Source organism: Mytilus edulis, chromosome 1, assembly GCF_963676685.1.
Source record: "Mytilus edulis chromosome 1, xbMytEdul2.2, whole genome shotgun sequence".
In the NCBI taxonomy this organism is placed as follows: Eukaryota; Metazoa; Mollusca; class Bivalvia; order Mytilida; family Mytilidae; genus Mytilus; species Mytilus edulis.
In genome coordinates this window covers 8,578,032-8,593,770 of record NC_092344.1, presented here as the reverse complement: position 1 = coordinate 8,593,770, position 15,739 = coordinate 8,578,032, and the positions used below count along the sequence as shown (strand labels likewise).

General features: G+C 32.1%; 1 protein-coding gene across 4 annotated transcripts in view; it reads left to right on the top strand.

Moving 5' to 3' along the window:
• LOC139523235 (receptor-type tyrosine-protein phosphatase epsilon-like) overlaps positions 1-15,739 on the top strand; it is a 159,713-nt gene that overhangs the window by 123,976 nt on the left and 19,998 nt on the right. For all 4 annotated transcript variants that reach the window (XM_071317101.1, XM_071317087.1, XM_071317094.1 and 1 more), the window contains 4 exons: positions 6,335-6,371; positions 10,667-10,764; positions 11,023-11,154; positions 12,049-12,197. In XM_071317101.1, the coding sequence (XP_071173202.1) occupies positions 6,335-6,371; positions 10,667-10,764; positions 11,023-11,154; positions 12,049-12,197 (416 nt within the window). The remainder of the gene's footprint in view (positions 1-6,334; positions 6,372-10,666; positions 10,765-11,022; positions 11,155-12,048; positions 12,198-15,739) is intronic.

Sequence of the window (15,739 nt, the reverse complement as noted above, 5' to 3'; positions counted from 1 at the left end):
TGGTAGAAAAAAAAAATAATTTCCTGAATAAAAATCTAATTATTGATTTCAATTATCAAGAGTTGCACTGAACGACTCCTTGAAAACACATGCACTTTGAATAACAGGTTTTTTTATTTGAAAACATGTTCCTAAGGCTGTTATTCAACAATAGACAAGTGCAGATAAGTGTTTGGGGTTATGTCATGGTTTCTATTGTTTATGAACCGTATCGAATGTGTTTATGGCAGTAGGAAATCAAAGGAACCTTATTTCTGTTCTATTTTTGAAGCTTGCACAATTTAATGAGCTTTCTATCTTATATTTGAAGCTTCAACACAATCTGGCGAGCTTTACTCTTATTTCTGAAGCTTGCACGCTATGCTGAGCTTCGTATTCTGTTTCTGAAGCTTAGACAACCTAGTGAGCTTTGTATCCTGTTTCTGATGTCTGCACAATCTGGTGAGCTTTGTATTCTGTTTCTGAAGCTTGCACAATCTGGTGAGCTTTGTATCCTGTTTCTGAAGTTTGCACTATCTGGTGCGCTTTCTATCCTGTTTATGAAGCCTGTACAATCTGGTGAGCTTTCTATCCTGTTTCTGAAATCTCCACAATCTGGTCAGCTTTCTATCCTGTTTCTGAAGTCTGCACAATCTGGTCAGCTTTCTATCCTGTTTCTGAAGTCTGTACAATCTGGTCAGCTTTGTATCCTATTTCTGAAGCTTGTACAATCTGGTGAGCTTTCTATCCTGTTTCTGAGGTCTGCACAATCTGGTGAGCTTTGTATCTTGTTTCTGAAGCCTGTACAATCTGGTCAGCTTTCTATCCGGTTTGTGAAGCCTGTACAATCTGGTGAGCTTAGTAACCTGTTTCTGAAGTCTGCACAATCTGGTGAGCTTTGTATTCTGTTTCCCAGCTTTAACAATCTGGTCAGCTTTGTATTCTGTTTTTGAAGCTTGCTCAATCTGGTGAGCTTTGTATTCTGTTTCCCAGCTTTAACAATCTGGTGAGCTTTATATTCTGTTCCTGAAGCTTGTTCAATCTGGTGAGTTTTGTATTCTGTTTATGTTGTTTGTACACTCTGGTGAGTTTTGTATTCTGTTTATGTTGTTTGTACACTCTGGTGAGTTTTGTATTCTGTTTATGTTGTTTGTACACTCTGGTGAGTTTTGTATTCTGTTTATGTTGTTTGTACACTCTGTGGGCTTTGTATTCTGTTTCTGAATCTTGCACACTCTGGTGAGCTTTGTATCCTGTTTCTGAAGCCTGCACAATCTGCTGAGCTCTGTATCCTGTTTTTGTAGCCTGCACAATCTGATGAGCTTTGTATTCTATTTCTGAAGCCTACACACTCTGGTGAAATTTCCTCCTATTTCTGAAGCTTGTACAATCTGGTGAGCTTTCTATCCTGTTTCTGAGGCCTGTACAATCTGGTGAGCTTTCTATCCTGTTTCTGAAGCCTGCACAACCTGATGACCTTTATGAAGATCAAAAGAAAGTTAGAGATTGAAGTCCTGGTTCTGAAGCTCATACATAAATCAGAAATTATCATATGATTTCTGAAAGATTGCAGCTGGAAGGGATGTCTTTGCAGTTTTTGATGGCTTGAAATTGAATTTCCTGTTCTGAAGCTCATAATGTCATCTGAGATTTCTTTCTGCTTTATGTGTTTTATAGGTTTTTTTGTTTTGTTTTTTCACTGAACAAATTCCACTATAAAAGGGCTTCATTAAACTAGTCTAGAATTTTACCCAAGTCATTAAAAGTTAATTTTGAATAGTAATTAAACATTAGGTCTTCTTAATTTGAAATTACCAGTGAAGTACTGTTTTGTAATAAAAGACAATTTTTTATATGGACATTATAGTAATTTGTTCTAAAATAGGTTTTTCTTATGATCATTAAAATGTCCTAGAAGCCAAGTTAATTACAAGTTGTCCTCTTACAAACATAAAACGTAGACTTTCATGTAGGTATTTGAATAATCTAACATCAGGAAAGTTAATTTAATCTGTGGGATTTAAAATTAATTTCTATGTACCGTCCATGATTAGATGTTTGATGGACACAATCACATGATATTTGATGTGCAATGTTTCTCCGTTAGTTCGCAACGTTTTTCCTCTAACGGAAATGCATTTCCTGTCTACAGTAAAATGTCCTCTGGTTGAAACAAATAATCTTGGTTATAAGTTTGTTGTCACAGCATACACTCAAATAACAAGAGATTACGATGGCAGAAGACATAACAATTAACAATCAAATAATGAGAGATTCCGATAGCAGAAGACTTAACAATTAAACATGTTAATTATTAACAGGCCTCAAAATGATAGATTTCTTTAGAAAGACGGAAAATTTAATTAAAAAAACGTTAATCTTGATTAAGTAATTTTTGTATCCAAGTTATACAATGTATATATGTATTTCATGGTCTTATTGGGAATACTGTAGAGAATTTGTACAATGATTTAAAAATAGTTTGACGTCAATGGTGATGTTAGTTATCTTTAATAGAATTATAAATGAAGATCAATGTATTACTAGATATGATATGTCCAATGGAAAAGTGGAAGGATATTGGCGAATTTAATCCTGTCAACTAAATAGTAATATGAAACTGATTTTTTTATGTAGAAAATAAATTCTTAAATAAATGTTGTTGTCCTTGATCTGTAATTTGTGAATGATGCAACGTGTGATTAGCATCACTTATCAATATAGACGCAACAGCTTGATGTTTGAGTCCTTGATGTTTATAGAATATGAATGAAAAGAGATATTGGGTACTGGTATACATCAAAGGGAAAGCTATGGAAGTATCATACAACCTAAATACTAGATCTAGATAACAACATACAGACTTCAACAATAGACAGAGGTCTACAATATGTCACCCTCTAATTCCTCTCCAGGCTATAATACAAACGTTTACAGACAGAGGTCTACAATATGTCACCTTCTAATTCCTCTCCAGGCTATAATACAAATGTTTACTGACAGAGGTCTACAATATGTCACCTTCTAATTCCTCTCCAGGCTATAATACAAACGTTTACAGACAGAGGTCTACAATATGTCACCCTGTAATTCTTCTCCAGGCTATAATACAAATGTTTACTGACAGAGGTCTACAATATGTCACCTTCTAATTCCTCTCCAGGCTATAATACAAACGTTTACAGACAGAGGTCTACAATATGTCACCCTCTAATTCTTCTCCAGGCTATAATACAAAGTTTACAGACAGAGGTCTACAATATGTCACCCCTAATTCCTCTCCAGGCTATAATACAAACTTTTACAGACAGAGGTCTACGTCACCCTCCAGTTCCTCTCCAGGCAATAATACAAAGTTTACAGACAGAGGTTACAATATGTCACCCTCTAATTCTTCTCCAGGCTATAATACAAAGTTTACAGACAGAGGTCTACAATATGTCACCCCTAATTCCTCTCCAGGCTATAATACAAACTTTTACAGACAGAGGTCTACGTCACCCTCCAGTTCCTCTCCAGGCAATAATACAAAGTTTACAGACAGAGGTCTACGTCACCCTCTAATTCCTCTCCAGGCTATAATACAAACGTTTACAGACAGAGGTCTATGTCACCCTCTAGTTCCTCTCCAGGCAATAATACAAAGTTTACAGACAGAGGTCTACCTCAACCTCTAGTTCCTCTCCAGGCAATAATACAAAGTTTACAGACAGAGGTCTACGTCACCCTCTAATTCCTCTCCAGGCTATAATACAAACGTTTACTGAGTTATTGTTTTACTGTATATTGATCATGATAACCAACATCAGTTCCTTTGAAACATACCAATCATTAAAATAGAGATTAGTACCCTACATTTTGAATAAATGCATATTTACTTGATAATTGTTAATTTGCATGTAAATGCCAATACATTATATAAATGAATGTACTTTTTGATGAAGATGATTAAATGGCTGATTACAGTGCAGTGGGAAATTAAATAGACAATAACTGTTTAGTGTCTTTAAATATCAGCTGTATTTGTACGAGGCTAGGAAACAAGGTGTATGCAAACTTTTAGCGAGCTACTACACCTGTTTCGAGCTGAGTACAAATACAGCTGATATTTAAAAAAACTAAACAGTTATTGTCTTTATCCTGCAATTAATTCTGTATATTGTTTGTGTTTTGAAAGACACAAAAACTAACATGTTTAGCATTTATTTTCGATTTGTAATCTCTTGAGGCCCACGTAGTAATATCAAAATCACACATTACGCTGAAGACGGGTTTGCAAAAAAGAATCTCGAATGGTCAACAATAATACATCGCTCAAGGTGAATAATTATCTATTTTAACATAATAACTAATTTCAACAGTAAAAACATATAACAAAACATTGTCAAATTTGAAACAGAAGTGTACAAGTTGTCCTGCGCTTCAGACTTGACATTCACTAAACATGCATGCTGAAATTGACACGGTTGATTTTGTAACACAATCATACATATTCAAGTTTTGAAATCGACAATTGTCATCGTCATTGGTATGCAACTGGAATACACATTCTGAGGTCACACAGGTTCAAATAATACTCAGTCCGGCAGTGGGCGGAGCTTTAACGCGATATCTGAATAGTATACAGATACAGCATAACTATATCTGTAGGGCTGTATCTGTATAGTAGGACACCCAATTGCAGGATAAATACATATTCAGGACTAGAATGTTAATTCGACATAAATAAGAACCCTGTTTATTACTCAACCTTCAAGCAGAGACAGGTTTTTGTCTCACCTTTGTCTCTCATACTCAGTATGTGAGACATAGATATTACCATCTGATTGGTCAATGATATAAACTATTTGTATAACGCTGTATATTTTAGAAGGTAGAAGACTTGGATGCTTCATGTCTATCATACCTTATGTTTCAAAGTTTTCATCTGTCATATGTACATTGTCCTTGACCTCATTTTCTTGGTTTAGCACTGCTCAAAAAAGAATTACTGGTATAGTTTTTTTATAACCCAATTAGGAGCATTATGTTTTTTATCTCTGCATCTGTCTGTCCATTCGTCTGTCTGTCCCTCTTCATACATGTAGATACATATTATGGAGTCCATGCATTGTAAATTGTTTATTTTAGACTTTTTTGTAATTTAGATATTTATTTTACTTATATATATGAATCAAATATAAAAATTTAAGTCAATCCAGTGTACATGAATTTAACAGAATTTGACCCTTAAAGATTGACAATAAAATGTTAACGTTATTGTTAGGTTAAAGTTGGATGTGAAATACTATTCAACTATTGACTGGGTGTGAGGGTAATAGAAAGTTTGTTGTCCCTGAGATACCAGCTATTGCTCAAGGCAAAAAAGCCGAGAGCAATAGTTGGTATGCGAAGGGACAACAAACTTGCTATTACCCTCACAACCAGTCATTAGGTGTTTTATTATACTGAACAACACAGTCATGAAGTGTTTTTATATACCAAATTAAATAATTTTCTAAAAGAGAACATGTATCATCTGAAAGAAAAGAAAAAAATGTCACATAACTTGACATGCACGAGATGAACTATATGGGTTTTTTTTATGATTCTTCTTGTATAAGTAAATATTTTAAATAATTGCAATCAAGACTAGAAATACTTGTGTTAAATGTTCCTTGCATATGATAAAATATAAGCTAAAGTACACCAAACGCAAATTCACTTTTAGAATACGACGACCGAACCCATATTATGAATAAGGTACTGTATTTTGGATCTTAGCGCACAAAGATTTTCTCTCTTTTTTAATTGCTTCTTGTAAGTGAAATTACAATCAACACAAACAGATTATACCATTTACAATATTAGAGTTTGACTTTGCCAGGCAAAATAGTCAATGACATCATTATTGTCCAATAAAAAATAAGCATGAAAAAGTACGGGAAAATGATTATGAAACTATTAACAGGGGTAGTAAAATTGAGAATGGAAATGGGGAATGTGTCAAAGAGACAGCAACCCGGCCAATTAAAAAACAACAGCAGAGGGTCACCAACAGGTCTTCAATGTAGCGAGAAATTCCCGTACCCGGAGGCGTCCTTCAGCTGGCCCCTAAACAAATATATACTAGTCCAGTGATAATGAACGCCATAGTCTTTGAAACTATTGACTGGCATATAGTCTGTGGAATGAAATAGCACAACTATTTCATTATTTTTTATTTAGAATAACCATACTGAGGTATAATAATCTCATTTATTTGCAAGTGTAATAGATTTTCATGATATATCTATATATTTTTTAAATAAGCAAATTTGCCTCCCCCCCAAGAAGCCAATAAGCTATAATTTGATAATTTGATTTTTTTTTGCAGGGATACTGTAAACAGAAAGAATACATTGCCACTCAAGGTAAGGTTGGATTAGCAGTTATGTTTTAATAAGTTTTATTGTATTTTTGTTATAAATTAATCCTAATTTCTAAATATTGAAAACTTATAAATGTCATATTTTGAGGAATTTTACCGTTTTTACCCAAATTTTGGCTCATTTTAATTTTTTCATGAAAGTTATTTGGATTTCAGTAAGTTTTAAAAGATGATGACTTCTCTTGATTTTGACTACCCATTAATACACAAACAAACAAACAAACATATCTTCAATTTTATTTAGAATCCCCCTCAGATCAAATCTTTCATATCAGAGAAAAATCTCCCATGTTAATGTAACTTTTACATTATTTGACTTTAAGGACTGAAAATATAAGTTGTTTAAAATCATCAGTACCCGGTACGTTTGTGTCAGCCATTTTCATAAATATGTTCTAAGCTTCTTGGATACATAGATTATTTCCAATCTGTTTCAGGTAAATGCTTAAAATTCATTGATGAAACTTGACTTTTACAAACGCATAACTGATTTAAAGAGTTATCTCCCTGAACCAAGGTCTACCCCCTTAATATCCTGTAAAATTGATATAGCCAACAGTGGTGAAAGTGACCTTAAACACCAACATTCAATCAATTAACAAACTGGTTTGTATAATGCTTTAATATTTGATGGATTTTAATCAGTAATCTTGAAGAAAAGACCTGAAAGTGTCTAAACACTTAATCCTAACAAATCACTGATAAGATTTCCAACTTTAAACATTGTTCAGAAGATCTGAAAAGATTTTTTTCAAATGGTTAACGAGATGAAAGAAAAAATCTGTACTGAAGCTTAAGATTTTGATATTTATCAGCAAATACTTAATTTTTTATTAAAATTGCATAATAAAATGGATTAAGTAAATGGTTAAATTGATCTAAGATACATGTATGAAAAGAAATTAGGGCAACCTATAATTTGTCAAGAAAAATTATGGCGACAAATGTAAACAATATTCATGGAATCGACATAATGTCACTTATTTCTTGCTTGTAACCCTGTATACTGGTAGCTCCTTGAGGAAAACACTGTAATTATACATTTCTGAATTCAATAATGCCATTTCATAAATTTTTCAATGAATAAATTAAACATAAACATATATGATATACCATAATAGAAAACAACGGGGGGAAAAATCCAAATCTTCCGCTAAAAGTGAAAAAGATGGTTTGAAATGTGAGTTGTTGTGTTGCTGTACATCCCTTTGTCTGCTCTGATTCAAACCTATTTTCTTTTGCCAGTTCACACACATTTATTCAGGAACTTGTTAGATATACTTGACCTGTTAAGATTCCTTATGCCTATTACCAGTGCCAGAAAATTTCAAAACATACTCCATTCATTTTCTGATATAACATGGGCAGCCATCTGATTTCAATTATTATGCTATGATTAGAGTTGATATGGTTTACCTTGCACCTCATTTTCCTACATCAATAAAACCAACGAAATAATGCTGATTTGAAGAAATAGGTGTTACACCTAATCAAATGAAGAAGAAAAATTTGTTCATATATACCGTATCTTGTTATTACGTCTTATTTATATGAAATCGTTCAAGTAGTTGAAGTAATCAAGTACATTGCACGTTTGTGTTCATACTATTTTTAGTCAATCTGTAATAGGTTTTTTTTAATGTCCTATAATGCTTTATCCTGCTTCCTGGTGCAGATTTTGGTAAAATAAAATGTAATAGCAAGGAAAACCAGAAAATGGTTATTGTTGATTAACTGTCTGTCTTTCATTCTGTTGTCTTGACAATAGATCAAGTTATGTCAAAAATAGATTTTATGCTACAATTTGCAATTAATACTGTTGCAACTGCAGGATTTTATCATTTGGATGCTTGTCTGTGAGAATTTTGTAATAAATTGTCTGGACAGAGAGATATAATAATGTGTAGTTAGAAATGTCACAGGATGGTTGTAATATTCTGTGCCTCATTTAGTAGATGATTTTCCGTAATATCCAACGTAATAATCACCCTTTTCTTCATTGCGATGATGAAATAAGATTTTTTTTCTGTCATTAAATATTCTTTTAATTAAGGAGATAATAATGACGTCTGCTCAGAGGACCTTATATTAAAATTATTGTACAAGTTACACTAGGGAATTAACTTTGACTGTACACTCATCTCAAATAATACAGCTTTTGGACATTTTATGGAATAGATTATGTTGAATAAAAGATTTTAACGAATGAGAAGTGCATTTATGAAAATATTCAAGGAAATAGATATATGTTAAAAAAAAAATGTTGTTAGATTTAAAGTCTGAAATTGGACTATTGAAATTTTTGGTCAGAAAACCTTTTTTTTTTAAACTCAAATTTTTGTATATATCGAAAATTATTTTCAAAAGATTAAAGGTTGGTGGTTCTTACCAGGTTTTCTGGTTTTCTTAATCATTAAAAAAATAGCCTTCACAATTATAGCCAAGACCACCAAAAGTTATAAGCTTCAACAATAAAAAAAATAATTTTAAAATGCTAGTCTTCTAATTATTATATACTGGTATATAGAGTTTTCACTTAATGATATAATCATATGTCCTCCAGCTCAAACCAGTGACTTTTTAATAAATTTTTGGCTATTTTGTAAAGAGCTTATGAGTTAAGAAGCAGGTTTGCATGCTCTAACAAAAATATTTCTACTCAAGCGGCAAAACTTGTCAATATTAATTAATCATATAATCATTCAGTACAGGTTGGCCTTGGGAATGTTTGTGGTCTTTAATTTCAAAATTAAAGAGGAATTCATGACAATATTGATTTTACCTTTATTTGTCATAGAAAATCATATTTGGTTTGGTAAAAGTGTGGCCAACGTTTTCTAGAAGCACATAAATGTGTAAAAAGGATATGTTTACATTAATCCAATATTATCCAGTTTCAGAGTTTAGTGCTTCTCTGGTTAATGAACCAAGTCTTATACAGCTGTTTTGTAATTTATTATTTGAAAATTTAAGAGAAGACCCTAAAGATCTAGTTAAGGCCTTACACATTGATGTATTTTATGCTATACCATATAAGCAATTACTGGAATCAATTAATTGTAGATTAACTTGTGTTTTACACAGCCACCAATCTCACTAAATCTGGCTTAAACATGTGGCATCTTACTTTCTGGTATGATAAAGAGCCACCAATCTCACTAAATCACGCTCAAATTACATAACAAGCTTGTGGCAACTTACTTTCTGGTCTGACAAGGAGGTACTAATATCTGATATTTTATTTCTTAGATTATCAGTTCTGAATTTTTCAAATATTTTAAAATTTCATTCCACCAATTATAGTTTTCATTTTCATATTTGTACTGAATTTGCATGACATGTATGCCATTGGACATTTCTGTAAATCAATTTTATATTTATGCAGATACTAATTTCACGTTTATCCCTTTCTAGTCCAACTCTCCACAAGAGCCCAAAATGAAACAGAAATTAACATGTAGGTTGCATTTCTGTACGGCTAAACTGTACCACTTTTATTATGATTAGTTTTGAAAAAAAACTTATCCTAGAATTGAAAGTTTATATGCACAATTTTTTTCAAAGGTCAAAATATAGGGCTGTGTGGCATATTTTTAACGTTAATATGCCCTGAACTTCTCAGAGTTTAAACTAACACTAATTTTCTTAACTACCCTAACCTCGAATGAAGGGTTACCACAGATTTCAAAATAAAAATATGCACATGTATAAAATTGAGAATGGAAATGGGGAATGTGTCAAAGAGACAACAACCCGACCAAATAAAAAACAACAGCAGAGGGTCACCATATTTACTTGTAACATTCCCAAGTTATGTCTCTGTGAGATGGAACACAGAGCATAACTGGGAACCAGTATGTAAACAAAATTAATTTTCTATGAATATTCAAAATCTCCCCAAAAGAGGCGTGGTTTAAGAAACAGCTGTATTTACAAAGTGCAACCTGTATAGGTCACCATACGGTGTTCAAAATGAGCAGAGCACATACCGCATAGTTGGTTGGTTTACAGTAAGCAAACATCAGAAAATCAATTACATGTTATGGTCACTTTATAACATAACTCTAATTTTTTTGATAAAACTTAGGTAGAAGTCAATTATCATTATAAAAGTAAAATAAAAAAGAATATGGAACTCCAATGAAAATTTAAAATGGAAAATCTAGTTAACAAGATATTTACAATTGTTAAAATTACAGTTAAAGCTACAAAATTTGGAGGATGTGAATTTTTATTTTTACACTCCTTTGATTGAGGCTTCAAACTTTATCATTACAGGTCCAAGACAAAAAACCATTCCATGTTTTTGGCATATGGTATGGCAGGAGAATGTCCATTGTATCGTCATGGCAACAGGCTTATTTGAGAATGCTAATGTAAGTAAAAAGTAAAATAAAAATAAAAAACGATTTAAGGAAAATCTTTATTCTGAATAAAAGGTATGATTAGAAAACATTGTATTGCATTCTTTCTATCATTATAAGATATAGCAGATATTCCTGAAAATTTGGAATCCACCAAAGAAACAAAGAAAATGCTTGAATGTTTTCTTTGTACCATTGACTTAGTTTTTTAAGAAATAAAGTATCTTGAATTTTGTCGCAGATAAAATTATAATTTGTGTTTATTTACAGCAACAGTGTGACAAATATTGGGGAGATGTGTTCAGTGCTCAAAGATATGTTCGTCATGGTGATATACACATCTGGTTAGACGCAACCATGGAAATGGCACAGCTCACAGTTCGCTCATTCAGAATACAACATGTAATTCTATTTGAAATATTATATAGAACACTTCAAAACATTACTCTAAGTCACTAGCAATCACTCTGTAATGCAAAGATTCACTCAACACCAAGAAGAGTGATTTTTCAATGTCTCACTTATTGAGGCCTCATCATATGAGCAGATTTTATCATAAGCTTTAAGAATATTATTTATTCTCTGTAACAATAGGGATTTATTACCTATTTCTAGGTTTATTCATTGATTTAAGGGGCATGAGCTGTCAAATTTATGTCATATTTGATTAATAACATACTAAAACCTATACCAAATTTACAATAGTTAACAATGCAATGCTCAAAAATATATATCAGCTTTTCCAGTGTATTTGACTCTAGACACCATCTATATAACCATTGAGATGACCTCTGAAGACTGCTGACAGCTACATAACCTGATATAATCATAAACATATATATAAATAGATAACAACCTCGTGCAATTTGACTTTTTTAGTTCTGTTTGATTTCATGTTTAAGGTTAAAAAAATAAGTTAATCATGGTTACTAAGTGTATAAGTGTTTTTTTGTGAATGGAATCAGTCAACAAAATAGTGTTTCACTTTCAATATTGACTTTCTTGTCCTTTCAATGGCTGAACACTACTAATAGATGTGTGTACCGGTAATCAATCGCTAGGTAAAGGGTTGAATTAAAGGTCATATGAATACTGATTCAATGAAGTGAATAAATCATCAACAAATTTTATTTGCATTTTATTTTGACAAAATTAATCAAATTGGCTCTTTATTTCACTTTCTTTAATGTCAATATTCTTAAAAAAAATCATATCTTTTGTAGCTAATGCTTAAATGTGCAGCTTTAACAATAATATTAGTTATAAATATGTCAAGTTGTATTATTTTTTTCCTAGGAAGGATCTTCTATAGAACGTAAAGTAAAACATTTTGAAATGGTTGGTTTTAATGATGAGGCTACAGATCCTGGCTTTATTTTAGATGTCTGTCGTCGTGTCAACAACCATGTGAAGGCCACTGCTGGACCAATACTTGTACATTGCAGGTATAGTAGTAAATAACAGGGGAAGATGTTAGATCTGAGCATTCTTGTAGGCAAATTAAGCCAAACAAAAAAGATTTATTATAAGATACTAATTCATTTGGAAGGATTTGTTTTTATAAGTACCATACATGTATGTTGATGTTGACTTGTTCCCCTACAGTGGAGGGTTTACTGTCTACCCCTGTCTGTCTCTCCCATTTAATTTCAATCATGCTTTTCTAAGGAACTCTTAATTAGGAATTCATGAAATTAGGTATCAGATTTTCATGTGAGCATGATATATTGTATGATGCTTTTTCACATTCATCGCTCATTTAATTCCTGTTTACCTACGACATGCATATTCTTACACAAAATGGTCATGTATGAAATGTTCATTGCATTTTTCTCCAGAACAAATCAGAACACCCTGAAATTTGATATCAACATCCATGTTGGCATGCTATAGTGTGTGACATGGTTTCAAATGCATTGCTTTTCAATTTCCTTGATTACAAAATACTACCAGAATGGGTAACTTAAGCAAGAGCTAACAGTTCCAATTGTGTACTTTAGAAAAATTAGGGTTCCTACTACAATGTACTGTATTATATTTTAAACACTTAAAAGTAAGGAGATAGAATTGATCTTAGCACAATATCAGCTTCTGAATATATCATGTGTAAGGTTTTTTTACATGAAGATAGTAGTGCTGGTAAAGCCCATTGACATATGTAAGATTTTGTTCAAATTTTTCAATTAAGGCATACAAGGGGAGATAATTTGGTTCTTTATGAAATTTAAAATAAAATGTCATCTGTGGCCACATACAGTAATTCTTTGAAACCTCATATAATGGTACTAATAAGGTCTTTAGATAATATTGTTTTACTAATTTTCCAGCTTTGATAACCAAAATTTCATCTCTTGTCATCACGATTGATAGTCCTAGCTGTCATAGAATTATAAATAAATTAGACACTGTACAGTTCAGGGACTTAAAGCAAATGATTTTACTTTTGTAATCGATCAAAAACACTCAGTATAAAAATTTATATTTGATTACAACAGCAAATCTATTTTCACCTGTCTAGTACTCATTGTTTGACATTCTGAGCAGTGGGCGTGAAATTTAATACCATCGAGTTAAATTAATGAAATTGCAGGTTCTTTTCATTCTTAAAATGGGAGACACAGTTTGAAATTAAATTTGAGAATTTTTCTCTTTTGTTCCTGAATTATTGAGAAAAATTAAATTAAGGTTTTTGTTGAGTAGATTGCGACTCATTTATTGATACATGTACATGTACATGTATTCATTGTATTGTATGCATACAAGATACAGGCCATGCTTGATTTTGACCCTTTCAATTTCACTGTTCACCCTTGAATATGTGGTAAATATCTATAATTTAAGTTTCCTTGCATCCTCACATATGAAATTTGTTTTCAATATATCTAATGACCTTGAAAAATAATCTTTTTTTGTTTATATTAATTCACAATTACAGCCTTGTACCTTAATTTCAAAGCATTGACATTGACTTTAAGTTCAGTCCTTTGTACCGGCAACTTTGAGCTGAGTCTGATGGTTGTATAAATTTAAAAATCAATACCTAAATTGACGACAAACTGATACAAGAAGATAGTTGTAAAATAATGAATTGAAGATGTATAGTTAATAAGTTTTATCTGCTTCAATTCTGTCACAAATTTGTGATATCGATTCAATTTGTTTCAACAACAGTTTTCATACTGCATGTACATGTAATTGTTTAAGAAAAATTACAGTATATATATAGGTCTAACTTTGGATGTTTGCTTTGCTTTGCGCCGCATTCTAATTTTGAAATGGTTAATTTAACATATGTGACAGTAAATAACAGATGTGTGGTATATCTGTATGAGACAGCAATCCAACAACCCCTTAACAGCCAGAAACATCTAGAGATCAACATAGAACCAATAGACAGGTGCTGACACAGAATGTCAAGCTCTCTGTCATGTTTCTAAAAATGTAATAGAAATATAAGCATTTCAAAGAACTCTGCACAATAGAGTCAATTTTTACTCTTCCCATTTGAGACAATTTTTACATTTTATTTAACCGTAGAATCAATATTTACTCGTCACATAAGATTCAATATTTACTCTTCACATTTTTGAGTCAAATTTTATCTTTTACATTACCATAGAATCAATATTTACTCATCACATTTGAGTCAATTTTTACATTATACTAAAAACTCTTCACGTATGAGTCCATTTTTACTCTTTCTATGTATTTTCCAACACAACAATGAAAAGAGACTTAATCTTAATTAGGTGAGCCTAGCTAAGAATAACTTCTGTAGAACAAAGCAGGCCATAATCAATGATGCTTTCTATTATTAATGATGATACTTTCTCCAGAGGGTCGTATTGCTAGACACAATGAATTCATCTTTTGATTAAAATCTTTTTTATTTCTATTTTATTGATGAAAATCATGATGATAGAATCGACAGTCAGTGGTTTTAGTACGGCTTTTGTTTTTATTCTGTGTTAATTTCTTCATTTCCAATGTGTAATTTGAGATAAAGAGGTTGAGTAAATATGAACAAACTATTTTCTTTACATCAAAACAAGTTATTATACAACACAAGCTGTTTAATTGAGTTCATGACAATATGTAACATGATTTATGGTAAGAGTATATACAAGCTAATGATTTATGGCCTGCAAATAGGCATAATTTTTTTTTGCCACGCTTCATTTTGAACAGTATTTTGAGTGGAGCTATATTCAGAAAAAATTAAAACTAAGAATGTCAAAGTTGACAGACCTTACTTCATTATTAAGGCTATTATATAAAGAAAATTGCATATCCATAACTGTAACAAAAAAATAAATTTACACCCAAAAAATGGACATTACCAGTTGTTGGCATGACACGGGTTATGTTCTTCTCATATATGTTATGATGGTATGATACTAAACCCCTAACAGGAAGGATTGTGCCTGATGTTCATATGATGAAATCATAATCTTTCAGTCAGTTTAATTGAAGTCTGGAGCTGGCATGTCAGTTAACTGCTAGTAGTCTGTTGTTATTTATGTATTATTGTCATTTTGTTTATTATCTTTGGTTACATCTTCTGACATCAGACTCGGACTTCTCTTGAACTGAATTTTAATGTGCGTATTGTTATGCGTTCACTTTTCTACATTGGCTAGAGGTATAGGGGGAGGGTTGAGATCTCACAAACATGTTTAACCCCGCCGCATATTTGCGCCTGTCTCAAGTCAGGAGCCTCTGGCCTTTGTTAGTCTTGTATTATTTTAATTTTAGTTTCTTGTGTACAATTTGGAAATTAGTATGGCGTTCATTATCACTGAACTAGTATATATTTGTTTAGGGGCCAGCTGAAGGACGCCTCCGGGTGCGTGAATTTCTCGCTACATTGAAGACCTGTTGGTGACCCTCTGCTCTTGTTTTTTTTTCTATGGTCAGGTTGTTGTCTCTTTGGCACATTCCCCATTTCCATTCTCAATTTTATTAGAAAAAAATTAAATACACTTTT